This window comes from Pan paniscus, chromosome 18 (genome assembly GCF_029289425.2).
Source record: "Pan paniscus chromosome 18, NHGRI_mPanPan1-v2.0_pri, whole genome shotgun sequence".
NCBI classification, from domain to species: domain Eukaryota; kingdom Metazoa; phylum Chordata; class Mammalia; order Primates; family Hominidae; genus Pan; species Pan paniscus.
In genome coordinates this window covers 21,923,753-21,942,041 of record NC_073267.2, presented here as the reverse complement: position 1 = coordinate 21,942,041, position 18,289 = coordinate 21,923,753, and the positions used below count along the sequence as shown (strand labels likewise).

The window sequence follows — 18,289 nt, the reverse complement described above, 5'->3', positions numbered from 1 at the left end:
TAGGGCCAGGCGCAGTGGCTCATGCCTGTAATCCCAGCACTTTGGGAGGCCGAGGCGGGCGGATCACGAAGTCAAGAAATCGAGACCATCTTGGCCAACATGGGGAAACCCCGTCTCTATAAAAAATACAAACATTAGCTGGGCATGATGGCGTGCACCTGTAGTCCCAGCTACTTGGGAGGCTGAGGCAGGAGAATCGCTTGAACCCGGGAGGCGGAGGTTGCAGTGAGCTGAGATCGTGCCACTGCACTCCAGCCTGGCGACAGAGTGAGACTCTGTCTCAAAAAAAAAAAAAAAAAAAAAAAGACACAGAAAATGAAGAGATGGAAAATAATATTTCAAACAAATAGAAACCAAAAGTGTGCAGGAATAGCTATGCTTATATCACATGAAATAGACTTTAAGTCAGAAAACATAAAAAGAGGCAAAGAAGGTCATTATATAATGATAAATAGATCAATTCAGCAAGAGGATATAACAATTGTAAATATATACGCACCCAACATCAGTGCACCTGGATATATAAAGCAAATATCATTAGATGTAAACAGATAGACTCCAATACAACAATGTTCAGGACTTTAACACTCTACCCTCAGCATTAGACGGATCATCTAGACAGAAAATTAACAAAGAAACATTGGATTTATACTGCACTTTGGACCAAATGGACCTAGCAGATATTTACACAACATTTTATCCAACAGCTACAGAATACACATTCTTCTCATCAGCACATGGCACATTCTCCAGAATAGACCATATGTTAGGGCACAAAACAAATTTCAACAAATTCTTAAAAACTGAAATCATACCAGGTATGTTCTTAGACCACAATGGAATAAAACTAGAAATCAGTAACAAGAGGAACTTTGGAAAAGTGTACAAATACATGGAAATTAAACAACATGCTCCTGAATGACCAGTGAGTCAATGATGAAATTGAGAAGGAAAGCAAAAAATTTCTTGAAAATAATGAAAATGGAAGCATAATATATCAAAATCAATGAAATAAAGCAAACACAGTGTTAAGAAGGGAAGTTTATAGCCATAAACACCTATATCAAACAAGCAGAAAGATTTCAAATAAACAATCTAAGAATGCACCTCAAGGAACCAGAAAAGCAAGAACAAACTAAATCCAAAATTAGTAGAAAGAAAGAAATAATAAAGATCAGAGCAGAAATAAATGAAATTGAGGCAAAATTATAAAAGATCAACAAAACAAAATTTTTTGATGAAAAACAAAATAGACAAATCTTTAGCTAGATTAAGAAAAAAAGAGAAGACCCAAATAAATAAAATCAGAAATGAAAAAGGAGACATTACAACTGTACCACAGAAATACAAAAGATCATTAAAGACTCTTATGAACAACTATATGCCAACAAATTGGAAAACATAGAGGAAATGGATAAATTCCTGGACACACATAACCTACCAAGATTGAAAACCTGAATAGACCAATAATATGTAATGAGATTGAATCAGTAATAAAAAAAGCCCAGAATTGGATGGTTTTACTGCTGAATTCTACCATAAGAACTAACACTAAATCTTTTTTTTTTTTTTTTTTTGAGAGGGAGTCTCACTCTTGTCACCTAGGCTGGAGTGCAATGGTGTGATCTCAGTTCACTGCAACCTCCGCCTCCCAGATTAAAGTGATTCTCCTCCCTTAGCCTCCCTAGTAGCTGGGATTACAGGCATGCACCACCATGCCCGGCTAATTTTTGTATTTTTAGTAGAGACACCACACTTCCTAACTTCAAATCATACTACAGAGCTATAGTAACCAAAACAGCATGGTATTGGCATAAAAACAGATGCATAGACCAATGAAACCGAATAGAGAACCCAGAACTAAACCCACACATTTACATTCAACAGATTTTCAACAAAGGTGCCAAGAACATACACTGAGGAAAGGATATCCTCTTCAGTACATGGTCCGAGGAAAAGTGGTAATCATATGCGGTAGACTAAGACTAGAGCCCTCTCTCTCACCATATACAAAAATCAACTCGAACTGGATTATAGACTTAAATGTAAGACTCAAAACTATAAAACAACCGAAGAAAACATAGTGTAAATGCTTCAAGTCATTGATCAAGGCAAATGTTTTATTTTTTATTTTAATTTTAATTTTTAAAATTTTTTAAATTTCATAATAAATTTAATAAAATTGGGCAGATCCTGAGCCAGAGTAGGCTCTGAGCCTCCCCTAGGCAAATATTTTAGGGATAAGGATATGAAAACACAGGCAACAAAACCAAAAACAGACAAATGGGACTATACAAAGCTAAAAAGCTTCTGGACAGTAAAGGAAGCAATCAACAGAGAGAAGAGACAAGATGTAGAATGGGAGAAAATATTTGTGAACTATTCACCTGACAAGGAATTAATATCCAGAATATACAGGGAATGCAAATAACCCAACAGCAAAACAAAACAAAACAAACAAATAATTCAATTAAAAAATGGACATAGAATCTGAATAGACATTTCTCAAAAGACATACTAATTGGCAGCAAGTATATGAAAAAATGCCCAACATCATTAATCATCAGGATAATTCAAATCAAAACCATGATGAGATATGATCTTACCCCAGTTAGAATGGCTATTGTCAAAAAGACAAAAGATAACAAATGCTTGAGAGGATGTGGAGAAAAGGGAACTCTGAAACACTGTTGGTGAGAATATAAATTAGTACAGCCATTGCAGAAAACAATATAAGGGCCTCTCAAAAAACTAAAAATAAAACTACCATATGATTTAGCAATCTCACCACTGGGTATTTTTTCAAAGGAAAGGAAATCAGTCTATCGAAGAGATATCTGCACTGCCATGTTTATTGCAGCACTGTACATAATAGCCAAGATATGGAATCAACCTAAATGTCTATCAAGAGATGAATGGATAAAGAAAATGTGGTATATATACACAGTGCAAAACTATTCAGCCATAAAAAAGAATGAAATTCTGTTATTTGTGGCAACATGTATGAACTTGGAGGACATTATGTTAAGTGAAATAAGTCAGACACGGAAAGATAAATGCCACATGTTCTTACTCATATGTGGGAGCTTAAAAAAATGAGCTTCACTGAACTTCAGCCTGGGCAACAAAGTAAGACCCTGTCTCTTAAAAAAAAAAAAAAAAAAGGAGCTCGGCCTGGCGTGGTGGGTGGCTCACGCCTGTAATCCCAGTGCTTTGGGAGGCCAAGGTGGGCGGATCACTTGAGACCAGGAGTTCAAGGTCAGCCTGGCCAACATGGCAAAACCCTGTCTCTACTAAAAATACAAAAATTAGCCGGCATGGTAGCAGGTGCCTGTAGTCCCGGCTACTCGGGAGGCTGAGGCACAAGAATTGCTTGAACTCATGAGGCGGAGGTTGCAGTGGGCTGAGATCACACCACCGCACTCCAGCCTGAAAAGAGCTCATAGAAGTAGGGAGTGGAATTGTGGCTATTAGAGGCTAGGAACGGTAGTGGGGAGAGGAGCATAGAAAGAGGTTGGTTAATGGATGCAAAATTATAGCTAGATGGGTGGAATAAGTTCTAGTGTTCTATAGCACTGTAGAGTGAAAACAGTTAAGAATAATATATTGAGTATGTTCAAAAAGCTAGGAGAGAGGATTTTGAATGCTCCCAGCACAAAGAAATGATGCATGTTTGAGATGATGGGTAGCCTAATTACCCTCATTTGATCACTACACATTTTATACATGTATCAAAATTATCTCTGTACCCCATAACTATGTATAGTTATTACATAACTAAACATAACAGGAAAAATAATAACTTTGGGGTCCTTATTTCTAGACGTTGGAAGCCATGTCATTTCTTTTGGCCCAAATCATTTCCCATTTAGCCTGATCATTTTTCTTTCCAATAAGTGAGAATTCTTGCATCCTTTATATTTTCCCCAAAGATTTATCTGTGCCTCCTTTTCTACCATTTCTGACTCTTGGAATTACTTTTCACTCTTCTCCTTTTTTTTTTTTAAGTCAACCTAGAATTCTACATTTATGTAATACAGGGTCTCTCAACTAACCATGGAACTATTGACATTTCGGGTCAAATAATTCTTTGTTCTGGAGGCTGCCCTGTGCATTATGGGATATTTAGCAGAATCCCTGGCTTTTACCTGTTAGATGCCAGTAGCAACTGCCTCTGCCCCTATCATGGCAACAAAAATATTTCTAGACATTAGAGATGTTACCTAGGGGTAAAATCACTCCCAGTTGAGAAATTGTGGTCTGACTGGCCCTCCCCCCATACCTTTTCCTTATCAGTCCATTGGTCCAGGACATCTTCAGCAAAGTTGAAATACTCTGGAATCCCCAGTTTGAAGTCCTGTTTCATGGATTCATAGTTGGAGAAATTCTGAGGGGTTGCTGTTCTATTATCTTTATGCAGTGCCCTCACAGAACCAAAAATTGCTAGGCGCTGAAAACACTTGGCATGATGTAGCATCTTCATGGTGACACGAGCTAGCATCAGTCTTGTTGGAAGCTTTAGCACTCAGGATTTGAACAGAGACCAGTTCATCTAAAAGACAAGCAAAAAGGACATATATTTGTTTCTGTCCTGAAGGTAGCCATACCCCAAAGTGGCTAAGTTTTGTTATTAGTATTGATAATCATCATGATAGTACCATTTTCTGCGTACACTGTGTTCCAAACACAGTGCTCAGTGTTTTATATACACTTTCTTATTAAATCCTCAGAGAAATCCTGTGAAGTGGGTACTATTATCATCTCTGTTTACAGATTGAGAAAATGACTAGTAAGAGGCATTGGCTGGATTTGAACCCAGAACTATCAGGTCCTAGCCCATTCTCCAGAATACTGTGCACTATTGACACCCATATGCATTTCTAAAGAAGTAAAGATCTGGGTCACCCACTTAATCTCACTGAAAGCAAAGGGCTAAGCCTTCTTGTCTAATATCTTTCACCTGCAGATTTCAAAGTAGGGCAGAAATGTTAAGGAGCATTTTTCACAGTGGATAATCTGTAGATGAAGAAATCGAGAGTAGCCCAATAACAATTAGACATGAAAGCACTGTCACAGTTTATGAACTGTCTAGTTGATAGGTTGCAGTTCCCATGCTCTCAATAGGGGCCCATGCTACTTTTAAGTCCAGGCTTGGAGCTGCATTTAATAGAGATGTAATAATGGGGTTTTAACATTTAGGACTTTTGTCGGGGAGGCCCCTCTGGGCCATCGCCTGCTTCTGTGGGAAATCATTTGATCACAATGTCATTTACTTGGTTGAGGCTGTTAAAAATACAGTTCTAGGGATTATGAGTGTTTGAGATTCTCCTCATTATACTTCCTGTAATTTTCCAAATTTCCTACAATGCAATATATATTACTCTCATAATCATTAAATCATCATTCTAACTACAATTCTAGCTGTGTGCCATGTAAGGCAGTCTGGCTATGTGGAAGCATTTCTGTATTGATACATTGCCAAAACAATACATAATTGCAGATGTCAGCTAAATGGACAGTTTAGCTGACATCTACAGTTATTGCAGTTTTACCCTAAGCAGACCTGGTGTTTGGGCATCATGTTGATATAACCAATGCATCAGGAAACCTGGGTACTTCTGTCCTTCCCATTTATGTGTGTGAAGACCTGACAAGTCAGTGATCTTGAGCCCTCTGACACCATCTGGTTTCAGCTTTTTCCTTTTTCACCTGCAAAGAAAACTGGAGACCCAGAGAGGGGAAACAGCCTGCTTCATTCTGTCATACCAGAGTTAGAACTAGAACTCTGGTCTTTGGATTAAATGTTTTTACTATCATTCGACAGGATTTCAATAGAGCAGTGGTTTGCAGTCCAGCTGTACATTTGAATCACCAAGAAAGCATTAAAAAAAAAACTCTGATGCCTAGGTCTTGGATCAATTAAATCAGAATATTTTAGAGTGGGCTCTGGGCCCATTTATATTTTTTAAAATGTCCTCAGATTTTAATGTGCAGCAGCCATGGTTGAGAATCACTGATTTAGAGGCTGTGATTTGTGAACCACCATCATCATCTTTATCACCTAGAAGCTTGTTAGAAATGCACATTCTCAGGCCCCACTCTAGATCTACTGAATTGGTAGATGTTGACATCTTAACAAGATCCCAGGTGACTAGTATGTACATTCAAGTGTGAAAAGCACCAGTCTATGGCATGATGGTTAAATACACTGGCTACTGAGTCATATGGTCATGTGATATTGTCTCCCAGTTTTGCCTCTTATGAACTGCATGACCTTATTTGAATTATTAATCACTCTGAACCTCAGTTTCACATTTTACCAATGGAGCGACTAATAGAACCTCCATCAGAGATTTGTCCTGAAGACTGAATGGGATACTGTATGCAAAATGCTTATCATGGTGCCAAGCATATTACTCTCTACTAGAATAGGGGTCAGCAAACTTTTTCTGTGAAGGACCAGACACTAAATATTTGAGGCTTTGTGGGCCATATGGTCTCTGCTGCAGGTATTTAACTCTGCCATTGAGAGAGCAGCCATTGACAATACATAAATAAATTTTGGCATGGCTGTGTTCTAATAAAACCTTATTTATGGTACTGACACTAGAATTTCATTTAATTTTCATGTGTCATGAATTAGTGTTCCTCTTTTAGTTATTTTTTCAACCATTAAAAAATTTAAAAACCATTCTTAGTTCAAAGGCTATACAAAAACAGGCAGAGGGCTGGATTTGACCCATGGGCTACAGTTTGCTGATCTTTGCACTGTGATGTAAGTTCTACCAGAGCAGGGGCCTTGTCTGTTATGTTCCTGGGAAGAATTAACAAAAATTTCTTGGCAGGCTTTAGGAGAAAAGGCAGCTCTTAAGAATAGGACTAAAATCACTCTGAATCCCAGTTGCCCTGCAGGTTAAGACCTTAAGTCTAACAATGTCATTCTCTTTGGCATTGGGGATTGGGTACAGAGGGAACTACCGGTCCCTGTTTTTTGCTGCCAAGTCACAACCTATGCTTTTGGCTGCTCTCCTCTTAACAGAATTAGCATCAGGTTTCCTTCAACTGAAAGAAGTTAAGTAATCAACACTACTTGTCTCTCTCTGTTTTTAATTTTTTTTCGCATAATATCTTCAAATGGCTCAAAAAAACTGTAAAAGGTACAGAGGGAAAAAAAAATATCTGCCTCCCACCTCTAGTCTCAAAGCTGCCCACTTTGCTCTCACTCCCAGGAAACCACTATTATTATTTCTACTTATCTTTTCAGGGTTTCTTTATGTGCATTCAAGCAAATTATGAGTATAGATTCTTATTTCTCCACCAATTTTACACAACAGGTAGCCCAGAATACACACTATTCTGCCCACTAAAAACATTTTTAACAATGTACCTTTTAAGGGCTTTCCATACCAGTGCACAGAGATCTTCATTCTATTTTTTTAAATGAAGTATTTATTCATTTATTCTTTCCTTTTTTTCCCTGCCTAAAGACAGGATGGATCTCACTCTGTCACCCAGACTGGAGTGTAGTGGCACGACCACCCCTCACTGCAGCTTGAACTTCTGGGATGAAGCGATCCTCCTGCCTCAGCCTCCAGAGTACCTGGAATTACAGGTGTGTGCCACCACACCCAGCTAAGTGTTTTAAAAAATTTTTTAGAGATGGGGGTCTCACTATGTTGCCCAGGCTGGTCTCAAACTCCTGACCTCAAGCAATCCTCCTGTGCTAAGCACTTTGCAGTTATTTATTATTATTTCCATTTTACAGACAAGGAAATATACACAAACACGCACACGGCCTCCCAAAGCACTAGGATTACAGGTGGGAGCCACCACACTCAGCCCTGTTCTGATTTTTTTCTTTTAACAGTTGCATGACATTCTAGTGAAGAACTGCACTGTCATTTCTTAAACCGGTCCCCTATCAATGGTCACTTGAGTTTTTGTATAATTTTGCAATTTAGATAAAATGTTGAAACTATGTCTTCCAAAAGGAACGTCCTGATTCTTTCATTACTTGGATGTAAAAATGAATAGTATTTTAAGTGGTTGTGAAGTATTAGAAAAAATTTCTGATTCTATTAAATAAAAGGCAGGAATTTGGACAAATATCTTAAGGTCTTGAGCTTCATTCTTGGTAGGTTGGCATGATTCATTTATTTATTCAACAATTATTAATCACTTGCCATGAATTATTTCAGACATAGAGGATACAGGAGGGAATGCAAGAGACAAGGTCCTCCTTGCTGTCATAGAAAGACACATATAGTAAACAAGGGAATAAATAAATGTGATGTTACACAAGAAAACAAAGAGAGTAATGGGAGAAAAGGGACCTTTTAGGAGGTCTCTCTAGGGATGTAACATTTTTGCTGAGATCTGGCAAGTGGTTGTACTGTTAAGCATTTTGCAGTTATTTATTAGTATTTTCATTTTACAGACAAGGAAGTATACACAAACAGACACACATATTTAAATTGGACAACGCATTTATTCATTACCCGTGTATTTATCGAACACTTGGTATATGCCAGACCTGTACTAAATGCTGAAAATATAGCTGTGAACAAGACACGGCTGGTCTTGCTCCCAAGAAGCTTATAGACTATTAAGGAAGACATTAAATAATTATGTAAATATTAATATGATTGGAGATAAATATATCATACTTAGCTTGCTGATTCTGAATAGAATCAGAGTTTAGTATGATTTGTTCCCTAGCTCCCATACAATACTCCACACCACATTCAGAATCCTTCAAACGTATGTTGAAAAGAAAATTGATCAGTCATTTGGAGCTTAAAATGAACCTAACCATTCTGTTCTACCAAAAAGCAAATATCGACATCCTCTTCATCAAAACCATAAGATTGCCTTCTCCTCAACAAAGTTCTTTTCCTCCCTTTTCATCGATCTTAGCATTTTACAACTTATATTTCCCAGGTTTATAAAATTATTTGTAGGTAAAATTGCTGAGATAACTTTCCCAGGGTGACTCCAGATTTTTATACTGAGCCACAGAAACATTGGTAAGGAAAACTCTTCTAAGAAAGACAGTACCACCCCTGGTCAGATGGGCTTCTGAAAGTATTTAAGGTCTCATCTGAAATGCAAGCTCTTTGTCCCTACAGCCAAGGGGGCTTTAGCCTCCCCACAGCTCCCTAAACATCCCTCCCTCTAAGTATCCAAGTAATAACAGTAGTTTAACATATACAGCCTCAACGCAAGGTAAATTCACTGCTGTTGTCTCCAAACCCAACCAGACCCTGCCTGAAGCCCCTCCTATACAGAACTTTTGCAGCTGCCCTTGACCACCTAAAGGAGAAAACTGGCTGCTCTTAGGTTTGCATCTGTGTTTCCCAAAGTTTCCTGGAAGTAATTTACATACTTTCTGGATGATGCGGAAGATGGATTCCCATCTGTCACTGAGCAAGGTGGGGAGCTAAGCAGACAGTACAATGAAAATCTCAGCCACTACCTGGTCTTTTTTTTGAGATGGAGTCTTGTTCTGTCACCCAGGCTGGAGTACAGTGATGCAATCTCAGCTTACTGCAAACTCCACCTCCCAGGTTCAAGTGACTCTACTGCCTCAGGCTCCCAAGTAGCTGGGGTTACAGGCACCTGCCACCACACCTGGCTAATTTTTTATTTTCAGTAGAGATAGGGTTTCACCATGTTGGCCAAGCTGGTCTCGAACTCCTGGCCTCAAGTGATCTGCATCTGCCCACCATAGCCTCCTAAAGTGGTGGGATTACAGGCTTGAGCCACCGCATCTGGTTCAATTAAAATTAAAAAAAAATTTATCAACTTAATACATGTACATAGTTTTTCAAAAAATCAAATAGCACCAAAAGGCTCAACATGAAAACTCAGCTGCTACATTTATAGCCTTTTGTGTGTGCATACTCCTCATCACTTAATAGATAGTATCACACAACTGAGAAATTCTGAGAGAAACTTTAGCTGCCCAAGACTTTAATGACAGCATTTTTGATTGTTGGTTTTGTTCATCTGTTTGTTATCTTTGCTCAAAAAACAGATGTGCCAGTTCAGGAAATCTTACACAGGAGGGGAGATGAGGTACTCACTAGTTAACAGATTCCAACACAGCTGGAGATTATGGCAGACTTGTTTCTTAGAAGAGCAGCCCTGAACCTTGAGTTCTCACATCTGCTTTTTCCTCGTGGCAGTCTAAAGAAGAGGGAGGAGCAGTCTGACAATCCGGAGGAGCAAGACTGGCCCAAAACACTTTCCTTGATTGGTGGAGACATTCTGGAGGAGGAGCCAAGCTCTGGGCTAAAGTTTACAGGACTCCCAGCGGTTCCTCTTACAGGTAATGATTTACAGAAACAGCAAGCTTTTGAGGGGCGGAGAAAGCAAATTATTAACAAGAAGGAAAGTGTCCAAGGAGTTGCCGAAGTGGTTAGTTCTGTAAACGGGCAGAGAGAGCACTTCTCAGAAGGAAGAACAGATGGAGGAAGCCACAGAGGAGTTTTGAAATTGAAAGGAAAGAAGTTGAGGGGCGGTTATGGGTTGGCCTAAATCTCATCAAGCCCATTGGTGCGTTTATCTGTCGAAGTGGCAGGACTAAACATAAACGCTATCAGGTTACTCCCCTGCTCAAATCTTTCAGTGCTTCTTTTTCCACTCCAGGTAAAATCCGAGTCCTTACATGAACTGCAAGGAGTTGTATGATCTGGCACAGGGTCCTCTGATCCACAGCCCATTCTCCTTCCTCTGCCTCACTCTGCACAGCCACCAGCCTCCTTGCTTTTTCTCAAACACACTTGCCTGTTTCAGCCTCAGGCTTTCTGAATTCACAGTTTCCACTGACTGGAACTCTTTCCTCAGATATCCCCCTGGCCAAATTCCTCATTTTCTGAGGTGTCTTATTAAATAACTCTTCCCTTACCTCATTTTCTAAAGTAGCACTCTTCATTTTTTCTCTTTTACCTTTTTTTAACTTTTTACATTTCTTACTATCACCCTTGAGGGTAAGAACTCTTTTTGTTTGATGGTGTATCTATTGCCTGGAATAGCTACTGGCAAATTTTAGGCATTCAATAAATAGTTGATGGATATGTGAATAAATAAAGGACTCTTTCAATTACATGTGAGAGACCCAACTTAAATTTACTTAAAGAGGAATTTGTTAGTCACTTTTGAGGTCTAGGAGTCTTTTGTTGTTGATTCCTTGGGATTTTCTGTGTAATCACATTACCTGTAAATAAGTAAACAGATCTTACTTCTTTCTTTCAGATCTATATGCGTTTTATTTCCTTTTCTTGCCTTATTGTGCAGGCTAGAGTGTCTAGCTCTACATTGAATAAGAGTGATGAGAGCAGACATCCTTGCCTTGCTTTTGATCTTAGAGGGAAAACATTCAGTCTTTCATGGTTAGGTACAATATTAGTAGTAGGTTTTGTGTAGATGCCCTTTATCAAGTTGAGGAAATTCTCCTCTATTTCTGTTTTTTTCTGAGTGTTTTTATCATGAATAGGTGTTGAATTTTGGCAAGTGTTTTTTCTGCATCAGTTACTATAAGCATGTGGTGTTTTTCTTCTTTAGCCTGTTAATAAGATAGATTACACTGATCTTCTAATATTGAACCAGCCTTGCCTCCCTGGAATAAACCTTGCTTGGTCCTGTTGTATATTTCTTTTTCTGTATTGCTGAATTCTATAGTTATGTCTCTTGACAAATTTGAGAACTTTTCAGCTATTATTTCTTGGAGTAAATTTTTAGCCCCCATGTTAGATCTTTTATGATAGTTTCACAGGTCCCTGAGGCTCTGTTCTTTTTTTTCTTTTTTTTCCCATTCTAGTTTCTTTCTTTTGTTCAGGTTGAGTAAATTCTGGCTTCCAGTTCTTTGATTTTTTTCTTCTATTATTTCTATTCTGATGTTAAGCTCATTATTAGAGACAGGGAAAAAACAGTGTTTTTTTTTCTACTCTCACATACCATTCAACATAATGTTAGCAGTGGTGAATCCATACGGATCTACAATAACTTGATTCTTGCCTCTTCAAAGGAAAGAATTCATCCAAGAGGCATAAGGCAGAGTGAGAGAGTGAGGCAAGTTTTTGAGCAGGAGTGAGAGTTTATTAGAAAGTTTTAGAGCAGGAACCAAAGGAAGAGGGGCAAGCAGGCAACTTGAGAGATCCAGGTGCCCTGTTTGACTTTTGACTTTGCATTTTATACATTGGCATGCTTCCGAGGTTTTGTATCTCCTTTGATTTTTTCCTTGGCATGGGCTGTCTGCACGTGCAGTGGCCTGTCAGCACTTGGGAGGGGCCACATGTGCAATGTCTTTACTGAAGTTGTGCACATTCTCATTTGAGGCGTTTTTCCCTTACCAGTCAAGTGTTCCTAGAGGAAGGTTGTATACCAGTTAAAATCTGCCATTTTGCCTCTTAGTACGCATGCTTGAGCACACTTGCCCAGTTCCTGAGATCTTATTGGAAAGCTGCTGATCACCAGCTTTAGGTGTTTTCTCTCTCTTAGGAGACTGCCTTTCCCTGGCACCTACTGCAACCAATTATTTTAGAGTGACAGTTTAATAACAGCCTGACCATCACCTGATTGTCGCCTGACATTCCTGCCTTTCCTGCCTTGCCCATATCTGCCTGACTACCTACTCTAACAATAACACTTCTGACACTAGACGTGTGGGGGGTTTTCACTATACCAAGCAATTCTCCAGTGGACACCAGCTTGGGTGTCATGTCCTACTTAGTTCAACACTGTCTACCTGGAAATAGTGTCAGATCCTACAGGTTAAGGTCTCAATCTGTAAACTAAAAAGTATCTGAGACAGGTCTCAATTAATTTAGAGGTTTATTTTGCCATGGTTAAGGATCATGACCCATGACACAGCTTTAGGAGGTCCTGAGAACATGTGCCCAAGGTGATTGGGTTACAGTTTGATTTGATACATTTTAGGGACAAAGAAGTTATAGGCAAAGACATAAATCAATACATGCTGAGGAGGCTGAGGCAGAAAAATTGCTCAAACCTGGGAGGTGGAGGTTGCAGTGAGCTGAGATCATGCCACTGCACTCCAGCCTGGGCACTCCAGCCTGGGCGACAGAGTGAGACTCCGTCTCAAAAAAAAAAAAAATGTGTATACATTGGTTCAGCCTGGAAAGTTGGGACATCTCAAAGGAGGAAGAGGCTGGGCTTTCAGGTAATAGGTGGATTTAAAGATCTCCTGATTGGCAATTGGTTGAAAGGGCTAAACTCTGGCTGAAGAATTGAAATCAGCTTGAGTTAAGGTAAAGGGTGGGGGGTTGCAGAAGCCAAGGTTCTTTTCAAGTAGATGAAGCCTCCAGGTAGTAGGCCTCAAAGAGAACACTTGTGAATGTCTCTTATTAGACGTTAAAAGGTATCACACTCTCTGGAAATACATAGTAAAGATGAAGAAGGAATTAATGAAATCAACTATAACCTAATAGTAGTGGTAACAGAAATTTTTAAATCCTCTTAAAGTTGCTGCGACTTTAACTTGAGTTATACTCAAGTTAAAGAGAATATTAACAGCCTGTCTTCTCTCTGTGGTCAGTGGACCTTATCTATATTCCCCAACTCCACATTCATCAAAGTTTATTACAGGCTCAGTGAGTTCCTGCTTACCTCCCTAGCATGGCTTCAGGGTCACAAGACCGATAAGTTTAGGTTGCAAGACATGTTTTTCTCAAGATGTAAGAAATGTTGTAATGCTTGATTAACTGCCTTTGTTTCTCTCTTCCGTAACTTACTTCCTGCCTCACATGGTTCCCGCCTTAAGATGTTTAAAAGTAGGGAAAGCCTTTAGTTTGGGGCTCAGACTTTCTGGATGTATGTCTGGCTGAGCCGGTGATCACCTTAATAAACTCTCCTGAACCTTTTTCAGTCTCTCCAGTCTTTGATTGTCCCGCAACAAAGGAAGGAGATTTTCCTACAGAATGCAGCTTTTCCCCACAAGAGACAGCTTTGCAGGGCCATTTCAAAATGTGTCAAAGAAATATATTTTGGGGTAAAAGACTTTGATTTTCTTCAGGGCCTGCTATCTGTTATGTGATGCTGTACTAGAGTCATTTTAGAATTTGGATCTTATTGCTACAAAGAGTCTGTTTTGTCAGTTTTAAGATCACTGTTTCAATGTTAATGTTGGTCAGTTGTGCTTGAACTCCAAAAGGGAAGAGTATAATGAGGCATGTCTGTCCCCGCCACCCCCTGTAGCTGCCCCTGCCACCCCCTGTAGCTGCCCCTACTGGCTTTCCATCATGGCCTAATTTTTCAGATTTCCTTGGGTCCTCTTGGTCAAAAGGAGGGTCAATTCAGTCAGTTTGGGGGCTTAGAATTTTATTTTTGATTTACAAGTCCCACAAGACTGCCCCGCACTTCAAGTGTCATAAGATTCAAGGTTGTAATCTGTGCTTCTAACCCCTCTCCTTGAGTTCAATTAATTTGCTAGAACTATTCATAGAACAAAGGGCAACACTTACATCAACCCATTTATTATAAAGGATATTACAAAGGATACAGATGAACAGCCAGATTAAAGAGATGCATAGGGCGAGGTGTGGGAGAAGGGGTACAGAGCTTCCATGTCCTCACCAGATGTTCTGCCCTCCTAGAACTTCCTCATGCTCATCTACCCAGAAGCTCCCTGAACCCAGCCCTTTTTTTTTTTTTTTTTTTGAGATGGAGTCTTGCTGTGTCACCCAGGCTGGAGTGCAGTGGCGTGATCTCGGCTCACTGCAAGCTCCACCTCCCAGGTTTACACCATTCTCCTGCCTCAGCCTCCTGAGTAGCTGGGACTACAGGTGCCCACCACCACACTTGGCTAATTTTTTTGTATTTTTAGTAGAGATGGGGTTTCACCGTGTGTTAGCCAAGATGGTCTCAATCTCCTGACCTCATGATCCGCCCGCCTCAGCCTCCCAAAGTGCTGGGATTACAGGCGTGAGCCACCACACCCAGCCCCTTTTGGGTTTCTTAGAGGCTTCATTACACAGGCCTGACTGATTAAATCATTGGTCATTGGTAATTAACTCAACCTTCAGCCCTTCTTTCCTCCCATGAGGTAGGGGGATGGGAAGTGGCGTGGTGGTGGGGTGGGAGAGAAAGTTCTAACCCTCTAATCACAAGGTTGGTTCTCCTGGCAACCAGCCCCCATCCTGAACCCCTAACCCCTAGTCATCTCACTAGCATACAAAAAAGCTCTCCTCAGCAAATGTAAAAGAACAGAAATTATAACAAACTGTCTCTCAGACCACAGTGCAATCAAACTAGAACTCAGGATTAAGAAACTCACTCAAAACCGCTCAACTACATGGAAACTGAACAACCTGCTCCTGAATGACTACTGGGTACATAATGAAATGAAGGCAGAAATAAAGATGTTCTTTGAAACCAACGAGAACAAAAACACAACATACCAGAATCTCTGGGACACATTCAAAGCAGTGTGTAGAGGGAAATTTATAGCACTAAATGCCCACAAGAGAAAGCAGGAAAGATCCAAAATTGACACCCTAACATCACAATTAAAATAACTAGAAAAGCAAGAGCAAACACATTCAAAAGCTAGCAGAAGGCAAGAAATAACTAAAATCGAGCAGAACTGAAGGAAATAGAGACACAAAAGACCCTTCAAAAAATTAATGAATCCAGGAGCTGGTTTTTTGAAAGGATCAACAAAATTGATAGACCGCTAGCAAGACTAATAAAGAAAAAAAGAGAGAAGAATCAAATAGACACAATATAAAATGATAAAGGGGATATCACCACCGATCCCACAGAAATACAAACTACCATCAGGGAATACTACAAACACCTCTACGCAAATAAACTAGAAAATCTAGAAGAAATGGAGAAATTCCTCGACACATACACTCTCCAGGAAGAAGTTGAATCTCTCAATAGACCAATAACAGGATCTGAAATTGTGCAATAATCAATAGCTTACCAACCAAAAAGAGTCCAGGACCAGACGGATTCACAGCCAAATTCTACCAGAGGTACAAGGAGGAACTGGTACCATTCCTTCTGAAACTATTCCAACAATAGAAAAAGTGGGAATCCTCCCTAACTCATTTTATGAGGCCAACATCATCCTGATACCAAAGCCGGGCAGAGACACAACCAAAAAAGAGAATTTTAGACCAATATCCTTGATGAACATTGATGCAAAAATCCTCAATAAAATACTGGCAAACTGAATCCAGCAGCACATCAAAAAGCTTATCCACCATGATCAAGTGGGCTTCATCCCTGGGATGCAAGGATGGTTCAGTATATGCAAATCAATAAATATAATCCAGCATATAAACAGAACCAAAGACAAAAACCACATGATTATCTCAATAGATGCAGAAAAGGCCTTTGACAAAATTCAACAACCTTCATGCAAAAAACTCTCAATAAATTAGGTATTGATGGGACGTATCTCAAAATAATAAGAGCTATCTATGACAAACCCACAGCCAATATCATACTGAATGGGCAAAAACTGGAAGCATTCCCTTTGAAAACTGGCACAAGACAGGGATGCCCTCTCTCACCACTCCTATTCAACATAGTGTTGGAAGTTCTGGCCAGGGAAATTAGGCAGGAGAAGGAAATAAAGGGTATTCAATTAGGAAAAGAGGAAGGCAAATTGTCCCTGTTTGCAGACGACATGATTGTATATCTAGAAAACCCCACTGTCTCAGCCCAAAATCTCCTTAAGCTGATAAGCAACTTCAGCAAAGTCTCAGGATACAAAATCAATGTGCAAAAATCACAAGCATCCTTATACACCAATAATAGACAAACAGAGAGCCAAATCATGAGTGAACTCCCATTCACAATTGCTTCAAAGAGAATAAAATACTTAGGAATCCAACTTACAAGGGACGTGAAGGACCTCTTCAAGGAGAGCTACAAACCACTGCTCAAGGAAATAAAAGAGGATACAAACAAATGGAAGAACATTCCATGCTCATGGGTAGGAAGAATCAATATTGTGAAAATGGCCACACTGCCCAAGGTAATGTATAGATTCAATGCCATCCCCATCAAGCTACCAGTGACTTTCTTCACAGAATTGGAAAAAACTACTTTAAAGTTCATATGGAACCAAAAAAGAGCCCGCATCACCAAGTCAATCCTAAGCCAAAAGAACAAAGCTGGAGGCATCATGCTACCTGACTTCAAACTATACTACAAGGCTACAGTAACCAAAACAGCATGGTACTGGTACCAAAACAGAGATATAGATCAATGGAACAGAACAGAGCCCTCAGAAATAATGCCGCATATGTACAACTATCTGATCTTTGACAAACCTGAGAAAAACAAGCAATGGGGAAAGGATTCCCTATTTAATAAATGGTGCTGGGAAAACTGGCTAGCCATATGTAGAAAGCTGAAACTGGACCCCTTCCTTACACATTATACAAAAATTAATTCAAGTTGGATTAAAGACTTAAATGTTAGACCTAAACCCATAAAAACCCTAGAAGAAAACCTAGGCATTACCATTCAGGACATAGGCATGGGCAAGGATTTCATGTCTAAAACACCAAAAGCAATGGCAACAAAAGCCAACATTGACAAATGGGATCTAATTAAACTAAAGAGCTTCTGCACAGCAAAAGAAACTACCATCAGAGTGAAAAGGCAACCTACAAAATGGGAGAAAATTTTCGCAACCTACTCATCTGACAAAGGGCTAATATCCAGAATCTACAATGAACTCAAACAGATTTACAAGAAAAAAACAAACAACCCCATCAAAAAGTGGGCAAAGGATATGAACAGACACTTCTCAAAAGAAGACATTTATGCAGCCAAAAGACACATGAAAAAATGCTCATCATCACTGGCCATCAGAGAAATGCAAATCAAAACCACAATGAGATACCATCTCACACCAGTTAGAATGGCAATCATTAAAAAGTCAGGAAATAACAGGTGCTGGAGAGGATGTGGAGAAATAGGAACACTTTTACACTGTTGGTGGGACTGTAAACTAGTTCAACCATTGTGGAAGTCAGTGTGGCGATTCCTCAGGGATCTAGAACTAGAAATACCATTTGACCCAGCCATCCCATTACTGGGTATATACCCAAAGGACCATAAATCATGCTGCTATAAAGACACATGCACATGTATGTTTACTGCGGCACTATTCACAATAGCAAAGACTAGGAACCAACCCAAATGTCCAACAATGACAGACTGGATTAAGAAAATGTGGTACATATATACCATGGAATACTATGCAGCCATAAAAAATAATGAGTTCATGTCCTTTGTAGGGACA

At 39.5% G+C, this 18,289-nt stretch overlaps 1 protein-coding gene across 2 annotated transcripts in view; it reads right to left on the bottom strand.

Annotated features, from left to right (window-relative positions):
- ACSM3 (acyl-CoA synthetase medium chain family member 3) overlaps window positions 1–18,289 on the bottom strand; it is a 47,087-nt gene that overhangs the window by 22,736 nt on the left and 6,062 nt on the right. Inside the window, exons 1-2 of one of the 2 annotated variants that reach the window (XM_003812070.7) lie at window positions 10,086–10,226; window positions 4,283–4,552 (exon numbers count right to left, since the gene is read on the bottom strand). In XM_003812070.7, coding sequence (XP_003812118.2) covers window positions 4,283–4,501 — 219 coding nt within the window. In that variant the 5' untranslated portion in view covers window positions 4,502–4,552; window positions 10,086–10,226. Of the gene's footprint in view, window positions 1–4,282; window positions 4,553–10,085; window positions 10,227–18,289 lie in introns of those variants that run through there. The other variant, XM_055100136.2, reaches the window with a different exon arrangement.